We start from the raw sequence: 18372 nt of genomic DNA on the forward strand, positions 1-18372 counted from the left end.
TTTGTGAATACCAGAATCCCGAACCACAGGGTGTCAGTGTAAGACAAGGAGAATGTCTGGTACTTTTTAGACTAGTCCCCTCTCTGGTCTGTTTTGTTCCACACATACAGAGAGAGAATTGCGGAGATCAGAACAAGACGTGATGTGATAGCCAGAGAATAGTTGTATTCTTTTACAGTGCTGAAACGTTGGATTCGTTACGGATTATTATGAGTCGGTCATCTGACGATTAAGATATTGTTTTTGTCATTGAGGATTTTGCTTAATGTTCTGTCTAACGATGGGAGGAGGAGGACAAAGGCGCGGATGGGAGTACTGGTGGGTTGTTCTGCGTTTCTCTTTTCTGCTGTGCTTGGGGGAGCAGGTTTCAGCACAGATAAGGTACTCTATTCCAGAGGAGGTGAAAGAGGGATCCGTTGTTGGAAATGTTTTTAAGGATTTGGGTCTTGATGTGAGTACTTTGGTGGAGAGACGGTTTCGTATCGTTTCTGGATCTAAGGACGCTCTTTTCCAGGTAAATCAGAACAATGGCGTCTTGTATGTTCAGAAACAAATCGACAGAGAGGAGCTCTGTGATGGTAATAGCGCCTGCTTGATTGACCTGAAAATGGTTGTTGAAAACCCTCTAGAAATCCATTACGTTGGTGTAGAAATTACCGATGTGAATGATAATTCTCCCAGTTTCCCAGAGATAGCAAAAGGGCTGGACATTTCGGAGAGCACACACGCTGGATCGCATTTCCAACTGCCAGCTGCGCGTGATCTTGACTCTGGGATGAATTCCATTCGCTTGTACAAGTTAAGTCAAAACGCTAATTTTGAATTGGAAGTTCGAGATAGAGGAGATGAAAAGGTACCCTTTTTAGTCCTACAGAAAACGCTGGATAGAGAGCAGAAATGTGAGCACAGATTATTACTGACAGCAATCGATGGAGGGAATCCGCCGAGATCAGCCAATCTTAATTTGACGGTCACAGTGCTAGACATAAACGACAACCGACCTGTATTTAGTCAGGAGGTGTACACTGTAACGCTGGAGGAAAACGGATCTATCAACACTGTTGTGATACAAGTAAAAGCTATTGACTTGGACGAGGGTGTCAATGGTGATGTTGAATATACTCTTGGCAGAGATCTTAATCGTAAAGTTTACGAGGTGTTTCATTTAGACGGTGTCACTGGAGAAATTCGAGTCAAAGGAGAGGTCGACTTTGAATCGACAGAAGTTTATAGACTTGACGTGCAGGCTTCGGATAAAGGACAGCCTCCCATGACTGTGAGCTGTAGAGTTATCATTAAGATAACAGATGTAAATGACAACAAACCAGATATAGAGGTGACATCCCTCTCTAATTTAGTTCCGGAAGATGCAAAACCTGGAACTGTTGTTTCTCTTATTAGTGTGACAGATAAGGACTCGGGTATAAATGGAAAGGTGTTGTGTAGTCTGTCAGATACTGTACCGTTTGAGTTAAAACCCTCATACCAAGATAATATGTATTCTTTAGTGACCAAGCAGCGTTTAGATCGAGAACTCGTGTCCCATTATGACATCACAATAACAGCCACTGACTGTGGTCAGCCTCCTCTGTCCACATTCAAAACTCTGAGCGTCCAGATATCAGATGTGAACGACAACAGTCCAGAATTCTCCCAAACCCCTCTTCAGCTGTACTTACTGGAAAATAACGCCCCTGGTGCATCGATATTCTCTGTAAGCGCCACTGATAAAGACTTGAATGAAAATGCTGCGATTTCATATCACATAGTTAGAGGTGAAGGGACACAGAATGATATGGCATCTTTCCTCAATATCAATTCGGATAATGGAGATATTTCCGGGCTAAAAACCTTTGATTTTGAATCCCTCAAAATGTTTCAATTCCAAGTTGTAGCTACAGACTCTGGAACTCCGTCTCTAAGCACCAACGTCACAGTGAACGTGTTCATTCTGGATCAGAACGACAACGCTCCAGTGATCTTGTATCCAGTCAGCACTAACGGTTCCGCTGAAGGTGTGGAGGAGATTCCCCGCAATGTGAACGCAGGCCATTTGGTGACTAAAGTGAGAGCCTATGACGCTGATATAGGATATAACGGCTGGTTATTATTTTCACTGCAGGAAGTTACTGACCACAGTCTCTTTGCTTTGGACCGCTATACAGGACAGATAAGGACACTTCGGTCATTCACAGAGACAGACGAGGCTGAGCATAAACTGGTCATACTGGTAAAAGACAATGGCAACGTTTCACTGTCAGCAACAGCTACTGTGATTATCAACGTTGTGGAGCCCAAAGAGGCTTTTGCAGCTTCTGATGTTAAAAGTTCAGTAAAAGACGAGGAGGAGAACAGCGTTACATTTTACTTGATCATTACTTTGGGGTCAGTTTCAACGCTTTTTCTCATCAGTATCGTCGTGTTGATTGTAATGCAGTGCTCCAAACCCACAGACTATTCATCCAAGTATTTACAAGATGCGAATAACGACGGGACACTGTGCCACAGCATCCAGTACAGATCCGGAGACAAACGGTACATGTTAGTTGGACCCAGAATGAGTATAGGTTCTACTATAGTCCCGGGCAGCAATGGAAATACTCTAGTGATACCTGAACACAGGAGGAGAGCTTCTGGAGAGGTAAGAACTGTCTCTATCATTTTCTGCCTGTTAAGTCAGATGAAGAGACATGTTTTGAGGGAATTTGTTCTTTGTTATCATGTTTTGTTTGTGCGTAATGTCCGAGTGTGCAAACCAGCCGTGTCAGTCGGTGTCCATGGTGCTGAATTATCACAAACTAGCTGCTTTGTATGCTAGGCTACTACCTCGGGTTTATTATCTGTTCTTTTGCTGTGTACTCCTTCAATTCAGTTTCTTCCTCCACATCCCATATCTATCCATCTTCCATCTTCACCTTTACTCGTTCTTTGATGGTTAATTTGTGCTGGAATGTTGAATTTTTATTGGTTTGGATCCAAAACGTAAACAATGATAGCAACTCTCGGGGGTTATGTAGTTGTTGTGAATACCCGAATCCCGGACCACGGGGTGTCAGTGTAAGACAAGGAGAATGTCTGGTACTTTTTAGACTAGTCCCCTCTCTGGTCTGTTTTGTTCCACACATACAGAGAGAGAATTGCGGAGATCGGAACAAGACGTGATGTGATAAGATTTTTTTTTTAATTATTCGCTGCCTAAACATTAGATTCTGTATGGATCATTACGAGTTGGCCATCTGATCCTCACGACTGCATTCTTTCATTATTGATCGTGCTTATTTTCGTTCTGTTTAACGATGGGATATGGAGGACAAAGGCGCAGATGGGAGTACTGGTGGGTTGCTATGTGTTTCTCTTCGCTGGTGTGCTTCGGAGAGCAGGTTTCAGCACAGATAAGGTACTCTATTCCAGAGGAGGTGAAAGAGGGATCCGTTGTTGGAAATGTTGCTAAAGATTTGGGTCTTGACGTCAGTACTTTGGTGGAGAGACGGTTTCGTATCGTTTCTGGATCTAAAGAAGATATTTTCCAGGTAAATCAGAACAATGGCGTCTTGTATGTTCATAAAAATATCGACAGAGAGGAGCTCTGTGATGGCAACATTGCATGTTTGATAAACCTGAAAATGGTTGTTGAAAATCCGTTAGAAATACATTACGCCGGAATAGAAATCACGGATGTTAATGATAACTCGCCCAATTTCCAAGAGAAAGACAAAATAGTTGATATTTCGGAATCTACTCTTTCTGGCAAACGACTCCAGTTACCAGCCGCGCGTGATCCTGATGTTGGCGTTAATGCAGTACGTGTCTATAAATTGAGTCACAATGAACATTTTGATTTGCAAATAAGAGAAAGAGGAGAAGATAAAATTCCATTCTTAGTTTTACAAAAACCCTTGGATAGAGAGAAACAATCTGAACACAGACTAGTTTTAACTGCAGTCGATGGTGGAAGTCCACAGAGGTCAGGGACTCTTAATGTCACTATCACTGTTCTCGATTCGAATGACAACAATCCTGTATTTAGTCATGAGGTATACTCGGTCACATTGCCTGAAAATGTCCAACCCGGAACTATTGTACTCAACGTTAAGGCAACAGATTTGGACGACGGTTCCAATGGTGACGTTGAATATTTATTTGGTAGTGAACTTCTTCCCAAGATATATGATGTATTTAGTTTAGATAAAGCTACAGGTGCAATTCGTGTTAAAGGTTACGTTGACTTCGAGGACACTGATACATATAAACTAGACGTCCATGCCACTGACAAAGGGCAGCCCCCAATGAGTACGGATTGCAGAGTCATTATAAAGATACTCGATTTAAACGACAATAAACCCGAAATAGAGGTGACGTCCCTCTCTAGTATGGTGTCAGAAGATTCAAAACCAGGAAGTATTATTTCTCTAATTAGTGTAACAGACAAAGACTCTGGTATTAATTGTAAAGTGTTGTGCGGTCTTTCAGACGATGTACCTTTCGAATTAAAGCCCTCATACCAAGATAATATGTATTCTTTAGTGACCAAGCAGCGTTTAGACAGAGAACTCGTGTCCCATTATGACGTCACAATAACAGCCACTGACTGTGGTCAGCCTCCTCTGTCCACATTCAAAACTCTGAGCGTCCAGATATCAGATGTGAACGACAACAGTCCAGAATTCTCCCCAAAACATCTTGAGCTCTACCTAGTGGAAAATAACGCCCCGGGTACGTCCATATTCTCTGTAAGCGCTTCTGATAAAGACTTGAATGAAAATGCTGCGATTTCATATCACATAGTTAGAGGAGAAGGGACACAGAATGATATGGCATCTTTTTTAAATATCAATTCTGATAATGGACATATCTCCGCGCTCAAAAGCTTTGACTTTGAAACTTTGAAAACATTCAAATTCCAAGTTGTAGCTACAGACTCTGGAACTCCGTCACTAAGCACCAACGTCACAGTGAACGTGTTCATTCTGGATCAGAACGACAACGCTCCAGTGATCTTGTATCCAGTCAGCACTAACGGTTCCGCTGAAGGTGTGGAGGAGATTCCCCGCAATGTGAACGCAGGCCATTTGGTGACTAAAGTGAGAGCCTATGACGCTGATATAGGATATAACGGCTGGTTATTATTTTCACTGCAGGAAGTTACTGACCACAGTCTCTTTGCTTTGGACCGCTATACGGGACAGATAAGGACACTTCGGTCATTCACAGAGACAGACGAGGCTGAGCATAAACTGGTCATACTGGTAAAAGACAATGGGAACGTTTCACTCTCAGCAACAGCTACTGTGATTATCAAGGTTGTGGAGCCCAAAGAGGCTTTTGCAGCTTCTGATGTTAAAAGTTCAGTCAAAGACGAGGAGGAGAACAGCGTTACATTTTATTTGATCATTACTTTGGGGTCAGTTTCAACGCTTTTTCTCATCAGTATCATCGTGTTGATTGTAATGCAGTGCTCCAAACCCCAAGACTATTCCTCCAAGTATTTACAAGATACGAATAACGATGGGACACTGTGCCACAGCATCCAGTACAGATCCGGAGACAAACGGTACATGTTAGTTGGACCCAGAATGAGTATAGGTTCTACTATAGTCCCGGGCAGCAATGGAAATACTCTAGTGCTACCCGAACACAGGAGGAGAGCTTCTGGAGAGGTAAGAGCTGTTTCTAAGCATTAAAGTTTGAAAGCATATTGCTGGTTATTTTTAAGAATTGATCGTGCGTAATGGCATGTGTGACTGATGATGAAGCGGTTGCTGTCGACCCTGGTTGTGCTGAATTCGTGCTTAATATCTTGCGTTTGTTTTTGGGTTCTATATGCATGAGTTATGATGACCTCTCTCAAATAGGTGGATAGTCATAGACCAGGCCCCAAACAAGACTCATTAGTGTAATTCCCCTGTCTACAAACTGATTCTCTGTGCGTAATGGAGAAATGAACACGTTCAATGCGGTTGCTGTCCACTCTTGTGGTGCTGATTTACAAAGTGAATTGCTTTTCCTTGCAATCGAGGTATTTACTATGTCAGTCTTTTACATATGTAGTCATCCAATCCATTTATTCCTAATCCCTCTCCATTTACTCCCCCTCAACCTTTCCCCATCCCACGCCTGTAACTATAATATTGCGCTGGTACTTTTGCTGATGCTAATACTGTAATGTACAATCATTCTAGAGCCTTGTGTGCTCGTGGCAGGCAGTAGTTCGGTCCGCATGGTGTCGGTGTCACACAAGGAGACTGACTGACTGTCTGGTGTTTTGTATATTAGGCCCTGCCCCTCTCTGGGTTGTTTTGTCCCCAAATGTAGAGAGAGCTGTGCGGACATCAGAACAGGACGTGCTATGATAGTCAGAGAATAAATTGTATTACTTTTCTGTGCTGAAACATTGCATTTCGTTATGGATCATCATGAGTTGGTCATCTGATCATTAGGATTGTATTTTTTCATTGAGGATTGTGCTTACTTTTCTGTCTAACGATGGGAGATGGAAGACAAAGGCGCAGATGGGAGTACTGGTGGGTTGCTGTGCGTTTCTCTCTGCTGCTGTGCTTCGGAGAGCAGGTTTCAGCACAGATAAGGTACTCTATTCCAGAGGAGGTGAAAGAGGGATCCGTTGTTGGAAATGTTGCTAAGGATTTGGGTCTTGACGTCAGTACTTTGGTGGAGAGACGGTTTCGTATTGTTTCTGGATCTAAGGACGCTCTTTTCCAGGTAAATCAGAACAATGGCGTCTTGTATGTTCATAAAAAAATCGACAGAGAGGAGCTCTGTGATGGCAACATTGCATGTTTGATAAACCTGAAAATGGTTGTTGAAAACCCTTTGGAAATTCATTATGTTGGTGTCGAAATCACCGACGTCAATGATCACTCTCCTGTGTTTCCTGGAAATGAGCAGTATTTGGAAATAGCGGAACATACCATGCTAGGGACGCGGTTCCAAATCCAGGCTGCACGGGATCCAGATATAGCGTTGAACTCTGTCCGTTCGTATAAATTAAGTCCCAACGATCATTTTGAAATTGAGATTAGAGACGATGAAGACAAAATACCTTTCTTAGTCTTGAAAAAAGCTTTGGATAGGGAGCTCAAAACCAAACACAGATTACTTGTTACTGCAGTTGATGGAGGTAGTCCACAAAGATCAGGGACTGTCAACGTCACTATTAATGTGCTTGATTCGAATGACAACCGTCCTGTTTGTAGTCAAGACCCCTATTCAGTGAGACTACGGGAAAATGCCGCACTTGGTACTGTGGTTGTTCGGGTAAATGCCACTGATCTAGATGAGGGTTCAAACGGTGAGTTGGACTACACTTTAGGCAGAAACCTAAAGCGTAAAGTATATGATATTTTTGAACTGGATAGCCTGACTGGAGAAATTAAAGTTAAAGGTGAGGTGGACTTCGAGGACACAGAAGTTTATAAACTAGATGTACAGGCTTCAGACAAAGGACAACCTCCCTTAACTGTGGAATGCAGAGCAATTGTAAAGATAATTGATGTTAATGATAACCAACCAGAAGTAGAGGTGACGTCACTGTCCAATGTCGTTTCAGAAGATTCAAAACCAGGAACAGTTATTTCGCTCATTAGTGTGACAGATAAAGACTCAGGTATTAACGGTAAAGTTGTGTGTAGCATCTCCAACAATGTACCGTTTGAGTTAAAACCGTCATATGAAGATAATATGTATTCCTTAGTGACCAAGCAGCGTTTAGATCGAGAACTCGTGTCCTATTATGTCATCACAATAACAGCCACTGACTGTGGTCAGCCTCCTCTGTCCACATTCAAAACTCTGAGCGTCCAGATATCAGATGTGAACGATAACAGACCAGAATTCTCCCAAAACCCCCTTGAGCTGTACTTAGTGGAAAATAACGTCCCGGGTGCGTCCATATTCTCTTTAAGCGCCACTGATAAAGACTTGAATGAAAATGCTGCGATTTCATATCACATAGTTAGAGGTGAAGGGACACAGAATGATATGGCATCTTTTCTGAATATCAATTCTGATAATGGAGATATTTCCGCGCTCAAAAGCTTTGACTTTGAAACGTTAAAAACATTCCAATTCCAAGTTGTAGCTACAGACTCTGGAACTCCGTCTCTAAGCACCAACGTCACAGTGAACGTGTTCATTCTGGATCAGAACGACAACGCTCCAGTGATCTTGTATCCAGTCAGCACTAACGGTTCCGCTGAAGGTGTGGAGGAGATTCCCCGCAATGTGAACGCAGGGCATTTGGTGACTAAAGTGAGAGCCTATGACGCTGATATAGGATATAACGGCTGGTTATTATTTTCACTGCAGGAAGTTACTGACCACAGTCTCTTTGCTTTGGACCGCTATACAGGACAGATAAGGACACTTCGGTCATTCACAGAGACAGACGAGGCTGAGCATAAACTGGTCATACTGGTAAAAGACAATGGGAACGTTTCACTGTCAGCAACAGCTACTGTGATTATCAAGGTTGTGGAGCCCAAAGAGGCTTTTGCTGCTTCTGATGTTAAAAGTTCAGTAAAAGACGAGGAGGAGAACAGCGTTACATTTTATTTGATCATTACTTTGGGGTCAGTTTCAACGCTTTTTCTCATCAGTATCATCGTGTTGATTGCAATGCAGTGCTCCAAACCCACAGACTATTCCTCCAATTATCTACAAGATGCGAATAACGACGGGACACTGTGCCACAGCATCCAGTACAGATCCGGAGACAAACGGTACATGTTAGTTGGACCCAGAATGAGTATAGGTTCTACTATAGTCCCGGGCAGCAATGGGAATACTCTAGTGATACCTGAACACAGGAGGAGAGCTTCTGGAGAGGTAAGAACTGTTTCTAAGAATTTCAACATTTGACATTTCCTGTATGTAAGTATATTTTTGGTCATTCGATTATAATTGTTTTCTGCTTCATTGGAATGTCTTTAACGTGCTTAATTAATAGAAGTGAGGTTGTTGAAGCGGTCGCTGTCCACTTCGGTGTTGCTGAATCACCAGCTCATTTGCTGTATTTATCTTCGCTTAAGTGTATAAGTCCATCTATCTCTCCTATTTTTTTTTTACATGTTCTCATTCCTTCATTGCTGCTACGTAGTTATGGCAACTGGAAAACAGACAATATAACTACAAGTTCATCTGGTCATGGAAAACCGAATCCCGAACCACATGGTGTCGGTATAATACTAGGAGACTGTTTCTATAGGTCAGGCCCTGCCCCTCTCTGCGCTGTTTTGTTCCACACAGACTATAGCAGTGCGGACATACGAGCAGGACGTGTTCTGTTGGACAGATAATTACTGTGTTCGTTTTTGGCGCTGAGGCATTGAATCAGTATGGATCATTTCGCGTTTGTAATCTGAGCGGTAGGATTGTATTTATTTCGTTGAGGACCGTGTTTTGTTGTGTGTTTAATAACGATGGGAGACCGAGGACAAAGGCGCAGATTGGAGTACTGGTGGGTTGCTCTGTGTTTCTCTCTGCTGCTGTGCTTCGGGGAGCAGGTTTCAGCACAGATAAGGTACTCTATTCCAGAGGAGGTGAAAGAGGGATCCGTTGTTGGAAATGTTGCTAAAGATTTGGGTCTTGACGTCAGTACTTTGGTGGAGAGACGGTTTCGTATTGTTTCTGGATCTAAGGACGCTCTTTTCCAGGTAAATCAGAACAATGGCCTCTTGTATGTTCACAAGAATATCGACAGAGAGGAGCTCTGTGGTGGCAATGGCGCTTGCTTGATGGACCTGAAAATCGTTGTTGAAAATCCTCTAGAAATTCACTATATCGGGGTCGAAATCATGGATGTTAATGACCACTCGCCCAGTTTTGCTGAAAAAGACGTACAGTTAGAAATAGCTGAGAATACCCTGATGGGGGCACGCTTTGAACTCCAGACAGCGCGTGACTTAGACATTGAAATCAATGCTGTCCGTGTGTACAGGTTGAGCCAGAATGATCATTTTGATTTAGAAGTGAAAGACAATGGGGAGGAGGATAAACTTCTGTTTTTAGTTTTAAGAAAGCCACTTGACAGAGAGCAAAGTTGCAAGCATGAATTGTTGTTGACTGCAGTCGACGGAGGTAATCCACCGAAGTCAGGTTTACTTAATGTAACTGTCACAGTTCTAGACACCAATGATAATCGACCTGTTTTTAATCAAGACATATATTCAGTTTCTTTAAAGGAGAATTCCCCAATTGGCACAATTGTTACCACTGTTAATGCGTCTGATGCTGATGCCGGTTTAAATGGAGCGATAGAATACTCCCTGGGAAGAGCGGTGAAACGTAAAGTATATGACATTTTCCAGTTGGACAGCATTACTGGTGAGATTAAAGTGAAAGGTGAAGTTGACTTTGAGGAAAATGAGGTTTACCGGTTAAATGTACAGGCGTCTGATAAAGGCCAGCCTCCTCTGACTGTTGACTGTAGAGTTATTATAAAGGTAGTAGATGTGAACGATAATAACCCAGAGATTGATGTAACATCCCTCTCCAATACAATAGCTGAAGATTCAAAACCAGGAACTGTTATTTCTCTAGTTAGTGTGACAGATAAAGACTCTGGGATTAATGGTAATGTCATATCTACAATAACAGACAACGTGCCATTTGAATTAAAACCTTCATTTCAGGACAATGTTTTTTCTATCGTCACAAAGGGACGTTTAGACAGAGAACTCGTGTCCCATTATGACATCACAATAACAGCCACTGACTGTGGTCAGCCTCCTCTGTCCACATTCAAAACTCTGAGCGTCCAGATATCAGATGTGAACGATAACAGTCCAGAATTCTCCCAAAACCCCCTTGAGCTGTACTTAGCGGAAAATAACGTCCCGGGTGCGTCCATATTCTCTGTAAGCGCCACTGATAAAGACTTGAATGAAAATGCTGCGATTTCCTATCACATAGTTAGAGGTGAAGGGACACAGAATAATATGGCATCTTTTTTAAATATCAATTCTGATAATGGACATATCTCCGCGCTAAAAAGCTTTGACTTTGAAACTTTGAAAACATTCAAATTCCAAGTTGTAGCTACAGACTCTGGAACTCCGTCTCTAAGCAGCAACGTCACAGTGAACGTGTTCATTCTGGATCAGAACGACAACGCTCCAGTGATCTTGTATCCAGTCAGCACTAACGGTTCCGCTGAAGGTGTGGAGGAGATTCCCCGCAATGTGAACGCAGGCCATTTGGTGACTAAAGTGAGAGCCTATGACGCTGATATAGGATATAACGGCTGGTTATTATTTTCACTGCAGGAAGTTACTGACCACAGTCTCTTTGCTTTGGACCGCTATACAGGACAGATAAGGACACTTCGGTCATTCACAGAGACAGACGAGGCTGAGCATAAACTGGTCATACTGGTAAAAGACAATGGGAACGTTTCACTGTCAGCAACAGCTACTGTGATTATCAAGGTTGTGGAGCCCAAAGAGGCTTTTGCAGCTTCTGATGTTAAAAGTTCAGTAAAAGACGAGGAGGAGAACAGCGTTACATTTTATTTGATCATTACTTTGGGGTCAGTTTCAACGCTTTTTCTCATCAGTATCATCGTGTTGATTGTAATGCAGTGCTCCAAACCCCAAGACTATTCCTCCAAGTATTTACAAGATGTGAATAACGATGGGACACTGTGCCACAGCATCCAGTACAGATCCGGAGACAAACGGTACATGTTAGTTGGACCCAGAATGAGTATAGGTTCGACTATAGTCCCGGGAAGCAATGGAAATACTCTAGTGATACCTGAACACAGAAAAGCTTCTGGAGAGGTAAGAGCGGTTTCTATGCATTTCATTTTGAACGATTATAGATTGTGATTTGATTGTCTCCAGTGCTTAAGGAAAGACTTTATGACTGACGATGAAACAGTTGCTGTCCACCCCGATGGTGCTGAATCGGTGCTTAACATCCTATTTGTGTCGTTGGCAGATATGCTCGTGTTTAACATTTTTTAAATATGTGTGACTTGCCATAACCAGGTCCCAACAAGACTCATTGTTGTACGTGATTCTGTTGTTGTACGCCTTTTCTGTGCATAATGAAGAACTGAACTCTCTCTGATGCGGTAGCTGTCCACCCTTGCGCTGTTTAATTACAAGCGCATTGTTTGATTTGAATAGCGTAGTATCTACTTTCTCAGTCGTCTACATTCATGCTTCCCATGAACATATTAGTCTTGTTCCATGTCCCCTTTACTCTCTCTCAACCTTTTCTCCACGAGTGTTAATGATACCGTGCTGGTACTTTTTCTGATGCTAATACTGTAATGTACAATCATTCTAGAGCCTTGTGTGCTCGTGGTAGGCAGTAGTTCGGTCCGCATGGTGTCGGTGTCACACAAGGAGACTGACGGACTGTCTGGTGTTTTGTATATTAGGCCCTGCCCCTCTCTGGGTTGTTTTGTCCCCAAATGCAGAGAGAACTGTGCGGACATCAGAACAGGACGTGCTATGATAGTCAGAGAATAATTGTATTATTTTTCTGTGCTGAAACATTGCATTTCGTTATGGATCATCATGAGTTGGTCATCTGATCATTAGGATTGTGTTTTTTCATTGAGGATTGTGCTTACTTTTCTGTCTAACGATGGGAGATGGAAGACAAAGGCGCAGATGGGAGTACTGGTGGGTTGCTGTGCGTTTCTCTCTGCTGCTGTGCTTCGGAGAGCAGGTTTCAGCACAGATAAGGTACTCTATTCCAGAGGAGGTGAAAGAGGGATCCGTTGTTGGAAATGTTGCTAAGGATTTGGGTCTCGACGTCAGTACTTTGGTGGAGAGACGGTTTCGTATCGTTTCTGAATCTGATGAAGCTCTTTTCCAGGCAAATCAGAACAATGGCGTCTTGTACGTTCGTAAGAATATCGATAGAGAGGAGCTCTGTGATGGCAATGGCGTGTGTTCGATAGACTTAAAAGTCGTTGTTGAAAACCCCTTAGAAGTCCATTATGTGGGTATAGAAATAACGGATGTAAATGACCACTCGCCTAGTTTTGCTGAGAAATATCTACATTTAGACATAGCAGAAAATACCCTTTCTGGGACGCGCTTTGAACTCCAGACTGCACGTGATGCAGATGTCGGTTTGAATTCTGTGCGCATTTACAAGTTAAGTAGTAATGCTCATTTTGAATTGGAGTTAATTGATAATGGAGACGAAGACAAAGTTCCATTTTTAATCACAAGGAAGGCCATTGACAGAGAACAAAATGCAATGCATTCGTTCATTTTGACAGCTATAGATGGAGGCAACCCCCCAAGATCAGGTACTTTAAATGTCACAGTAACTATTCTTGATACAAATGACAATCGTCCAATTTGTGGGAAAGATCTTTACACTGTAACAATCCAGGAAAATGCACCCATTGGAACGCCTGTATTAACCATAAACGCCACTGATACAGATGAGGGACAAAATGGCGAAATTGAATATGCACTTGGTCGAAACATTAAGCGCAAAGTTCATGACACGTTTCATTTGAACAGTCTTACTGGTGAAATTCGTGTCATAGGTCCAGTAGACTTTGAAGAGAATGAGTTTTACAAACTAACAGTGCAAGCCTCTGATAAAGGACAACCCCCATTATCAGTTGACTGTAGAGTTGTCATCACGATAACGGACGTAAATGATAATAAACCAGAAATAGGGGTGACGTCATTGTCTAACATGATAGCTGAGGATTCGAAGCCTGGAACGGTCATATCTCTAATTAGTTTAACGGATAGAGACTCTGGTAACAACGGTAAAGTCCTACTGAAAATATCGGAGAATATCCCTTTTGAGTTAAAACCGTCATTTAAGGAGAATGTCTATTCCTTCGTCACAAAGGGACATTTAAATCGAGAACTTTTTTCCCATTATGACGTCACAATAACAGCCACTGACTGTGGTCAGCCTCCTCTGTCCACATTCAAAACTCTGAGCGTCCAGATATCAGATGTGAACGATAACAGTCCAGAATTCACCCAAAACCCTCTTGAGCTGTACTTACTGGAAAATAACGCCCCTGGCAGGGCAATATTCTCAGTAAGCGCCTCTGATAAAGACTTAAATGAAAATGCTGCGATTTCATATCACATAGTTAGAGGTGAAGGGACACAAAATGATATGGCATCTTTTCTGAACATCAATTCTGAAAACGGACATATTTCAGCTCTAAAAAGCTTTGACTTTGAAATCCTCAAAACGTTCCAATTCCAAGTTGTAGCTACAGACTCTGGAACTCCGTCTCTAAGCAGCAACGTCACAGTGAACGTGTTCATTCTGGATCAGAACGACAACGCTCCAGTGATCTTGTATCCAGTCAGCACTAACGGTTCCGCTGAAGGTGTGGAGGAGATTCCCCGCAATGTGAACGCAGGCCATTTGGTGACTAAAGTGAGAGCCTATGACGCTGATATAGGATATAACGGCTGGTTATTATTTTCACTGCAGGAAGTTACTGACCACAGTCTCTTTGCTTTGGACCGCTATACAGGACAGATAAGGACACTTCGGTCATTCACAGAGACAGACGAGGCTGAGCATAAACTGGTCATACTGGTAAAAGACAATGGGAACGTTTCACTCTCAGCAACAGCTACTGTTATTATCAAGGTTGTGGAGCCCAAAGAGGCTTTTGCAGCTTCTGATGTTAAAAGTTCAGTAAAAGACGAGGAGGAGAACAGCGTTACATTTTATTTGATCATTACTTTGGGGTCAGTTTCAACGCTTTTTCTCATCAGTATCATCGTGTTGATTGCAATGCAGTGCTCCAAACCCACAGACTATTCCTCCAAGTATCTACAAGATGCGAATAACGACGGGACACTGTGCCACAGCATCCAGTACAGATCCGGAGACAAACGGTACATGTTAGTTGGACCCAGAATGAGTATAGGTTCTACTATAGTCCCGGGCAGCAATGGGAATACTCTAGTGATACCTGAACACAGGAGGAGAGCTTCTGGAGAGGTAAGAACTGTTTCTAAGAATTTCAACATTTGACATTTCCTGTATGTAAGTATATTTTTGGTCATTCGATTATAATTGTTTTCTGCTTCATTGGAATGTCTTTAACGTGCTTAATTAATAGAAGTGAGGTTGTTGAAGCGGTCGCTGTCCACTTCGGTGTTGCTGAATCACCAGCTCATTTGCTGTATTTATCTTCGCTTAAGTGTATAAGTCCATCTATCTCTCCTATTTTTTTTTTTACATGTTCTCATTCCTTCATTGCTGCTACGTAGTTATGGCAACTGGAAAACAGACAATATAACTACAAGTTCATCTGGTCATGGAAAACCGAATCCCGAACCACATGGTGTCGGTATAATACTAGGAGACTGTTTCTATAGGTCAGGCCCTGCCCCTCTCTGCGCTGTTTTGTTCCACACAGACTATAGCAGTGCGGACATACGAGCAGGACGTGTTCTGTTGGACAGATAATTACTGTGTTCGTTTTTGGCGCTGAGGCATTGAATCAGTATGGATCATTTCGCGTTTGTAATCTGAGCGGTAGGATTGTATTTATTTCGTTGAGGACCGTGTTTTGTTGTGTGTTTAATAACGATGGGAGACCGAGGACAAAGGCGCAGATTGGAGTACTGGTGGGTTGCTCTGTGTTTCTCTCTGCTGCTGTGCTTCGGGGAGCAGGTTTCAGCACAGATAAGGTACTCTATTCCAGAGGAGGTGAAAGAGGGATCCGTTGTTGGAAATGTTGCTAAAGATTTGGGTCTTGACGTCAGTACTTTGGTGGAGAGACGGTTTCGTATTGTTTCTGGATCTAAGGACGCTCTTTTCCAGGTAAATCAGAACAATGGCCTCTTGTATGTTCACAAGAATATCGACAGAGAGGAGCTCTGTGGTGGCAATGGCGCTTGCTTGATGGACCTGAAAATCGTTGTTGAAAATCCTCTAGAAATTCACTATATCGGGGTCGAAATCATGGATGTTAATGACCACTCGCCCAGTTTTGCTGAAAAAGACGTACAGTTAGAAATAGCTGAGAATACCCTGATGGGGGCACGCTTTGAACTCCAGACAGCGCGTGACTTAGACATTGAAATCAATGCTGTCCGTGTGTACAGGTTGAGCCAGAATGATCATTTTGATTTAGAAGTGAAAGACAATGGGGAGGAGGATAAACTTCTGTTTTTAGTTTTAAGAAAGCCACTTGACAGAGAGCAAAGTTGCAAGCATGAATTGTTGTTGACTGCAGTCGACGGAGGTAATCCACCGAAGTCAGGTTTACTTAATGTAACTGTCACAGTTCTAGACACCAATGATAATCGACCTGTTTTTAATCAAGACATATATTCAGTTTCTTTAAAGGAGAATTCCCCAATTGGCACAATTGTTACCACTGTTAATGCGTCTGATGCTGATGCCGGTTTAAATGGAGCGATAGAATACTCCCTGGGAAGAGCGGTGAAACGTAAAGTATATGACATTTTCCAGTTGGACAGCATTACTGGTGAGATTAAAGTGAAAGGTGAAGTTGACTTTGAGGAAAATGAGGTTTACCGGTTAAATGTACAGGCGTCTGATAAAGGCCAGCCTCCTCTGACTGTTGACTGTAGAGTTATTATAAAGGTAGTAGATGTGAACGATAATAACCCAGAGATTGATGTAACATCCCTCTCCAATACAATAGCTGAAGATTCAAAACCAGGAACTGTTATTTCTCTAGTTAGTGTGACAGATAAAGACTCTGGGATTAATGGTAATGTCATATCTACAATAACAGACAACGTGCCATTTGAATTAAAACCTTCATTTCAGGACAATGTTTTTTCTATCGTCACAAAGGGACGTTTAGACAGAGAACTCGTGTCCCATTATGACATCACAATAACAGCCACTGACTGTGGTCAGCCTCCTCTGTCCACATTCAAAACTCTGAGCGTCCAGATATCAGATGTGAACGATAACAGTCCAGAATTCTCCCAAAACCCCCTTGAGCTGTACTTAGCGGAAAATAACGTCCCGGGTGCGTCCATATTCTCTGTAAGCGCCACTGATAAAGACTTGAATGAAAATGCTGCGATTTCCTATCACATAGTTAGAGGTGAAGGGACACAGAATAATATGGCATCTTTTTTAAATATCAATTCTGATAATGGACATATCTCCGCGCTAAAAAGCTTTGACTTTGAAACTTTGAAAACATTCAAATTCCAAGTTGTAGCTACAGACTCTGGAACTCCGTCTCTAAGCAGCAACGTCACAGTGAACGTGTTCATTCTGGATCAGAACGACAACGCTCCAGTGATCTTGTATCCAGTCAGCACTAACGGTTCCGCTGAAGGTGTGGAGGAGATTCCCCGCAATGTGAACGCAGGCCATTTGGTGACTAAAGTGAGAGCCTATGACGCTGATATAGGATATAACGGCTGGTTATTATTTTCACTGCAGGAAGTTACTGACCACAGTCTCTTTGCTTTGGACCGCTATACGGGACAGATAAGGACACTTCGGTCATTCACAGAGACAGACGAGGCTGAGCATAAACTGGTCATACTGGTAAAAGACAATGGGAACGTTTCACTGTCAGCAACAGCTACTGTGATTATCAAGGTTGTGGAGCCCAAAGAGGCTTTTGCAGCTTCTGATGTTAAAAGTTCAGTAAAAGACGAGGAGGAGAACAGCGTTACATTTTATTTGATCATTACTTTGGGGTCAGTTTCAACGCTTTTTCTCATCAGTATCATCGTGTTGATTGTAATGCAGTGCTCCAAACCCCAAGACTATTCCTCCAAGTATTTACAAGATGTGAATAACGATGGGACACTGTGCCACAGCATCCAGTACAGATCCGGAGACAAACGGTACATGTTAGTTGGACCCAGAATGAGTATAGGTTCGACTATAGTCCCGGGAAGCAATGGAAATACTCTAGTGATACCTGAACACAGAAAAGCTTCTGGAGAGGTAAGAGCGGTTTCTATGCATTTCATTTTGAACGATTATAGATTGTGATTTGATTGTCTCCAGTGCTTAAGGAAAGACTTTATGACTGACGATGAAACAGTTGCTGTCCACCCCGATGGTGCTGAATCGGTGCTTAACATCCTATTTGTGTCGTTGGCAGATATGCTCGTGTTTAACATTTTTTAAATATGTGTGACTTGCCATAACCAGGTCCCAACAAGACTCATTGTTGTACGTGATTCTGTTGTTGTACGCCTTTTCTGTGCATAATGAAGAACTGAACTCTCTCTGATGCGGTAGCTGTCCACCCTTGCGCTGTTTAATTACAAGCGCATTGTTTGATTTGAATAGCGTAGTATCTACTTTCTCAGTCGTCTACATTCATGCTTCCCATGAACATATTAGTCTTGTTCCATGTCCCCTTTACTCTCTCTCAACCTT

At 42.5% G+C, this 18372-nt stretch overlaps 3 protein-coding genes and 3 pseudogenes across 3 annotated transcripts in view; all 6 read left to right on the forward strand.

Moving 5' to 3' along the window:
* Nucleotides 1-126: 126 nt before the first annotated feature.
* LOC106604795 (protocadherin alpha-3) lies at nt 127-3162 on the forward strand. Its single transcript, XM_014199839.3, has 2 exons — nt 127-2641; nt 3130-3162. Exons 1-2 carry the CDS (start codon nt 266-268, stop codon nt 3160-3162), a joined length of 2409 nt encoding a protein of 802 aa, XP_014055314.3. The 5' UTR covers nt 127-265.
* Nucleotides 3137-5681, forward strand: LOC145879452 (protocadherin alpha-7 pseudogene; annotated as a pseudogene).
* A 632-nt stretch (nt 5682-6313) lies between these two features.
* Nucleotides 6314-8874, forward strand: LOC106604814 (protocadherin alpha-3 pseudogene; annotated as a pseudogene).
* A 389-nt stretch (nt 8875-9263) lies between these two features.
* On the forward strand, nt 9264-12076 carry LOC145879453 (protocadherin alpha-3 pseudogene; annotated as a pseudogene).
* Nucleotides 12077-12461: 385 nt separating this feature from the next.
* On the forward strand, nt 12462-15009 carry LOC145879454 (protocadherin alpha-3-like). Its single transcript, XM_082974921.1, has one exon. It carries the CDS (start codon nt 12613-12615, stop codon nt 15007-15009), a length of 2397 nt encoding a protein of 798 aa, XP_082831047.1. The 5' UTR covers nt 12462-12612.
* Nucleotides 15010-15415: 406 nt separating this feature from the next.
* Nucleotides 15416-18372, forward strand: part of LOC106604881 (protocadherin alpha-C2) — a 212718-nt gene continuing 209761 nt past the window's right edge. The window contains exon 1 of the mRNA XM_045718169.2: nt 15416-17931. Coding sequence (XP_045574125.1) covers nt 15571-17931 — 2361 coding nt within the window. The 5' untranslated portion in view covers nt 15416-15570. The remainder of the gene's footprint in view (nt 17932-18372) is intronic.

The sequence above is a fragment of the Salmo salar genome, chromosome 05 (assembly GCF_965601325.2).
Source record: "Salmo salar chromosome 05, fSalSal1, whole genome shotgun sequence".
In the NCBI taxonomy this organism is placed as follows: Eukaryota; Metazoa; Chordata; class Actinopteri; order Salmoniformes; family Salmonidae; genus Salmo; species Salmo salar.

What these genes read in the sequence shown, in the direction of transcription:
- LOC106604795 (XM_014199839.3), top strand. Translation starts at nt 266, where the DNA reads ATGTTCTGTCTAACGATGGGAGGAGGAGGACAAAGGCGCGGATGGGAG. An exon ending in GGAGGAGAGCTTCTGGAGAG is followed by an intron (nt 2,642 to 3,129) that starts GTAAGAACTGTC and finishes CCACACATACAG; the next exon opens with AGAGAGAATTGCGGAGATCG.
- LOC145879454 (XM_082974921.1), top strand. Translation starts at nt 12,613, where the DNA reads ATGGGAGATGGAAGACAAAGGCGCAGATGGGAGTACTGGTGGGTTGCT.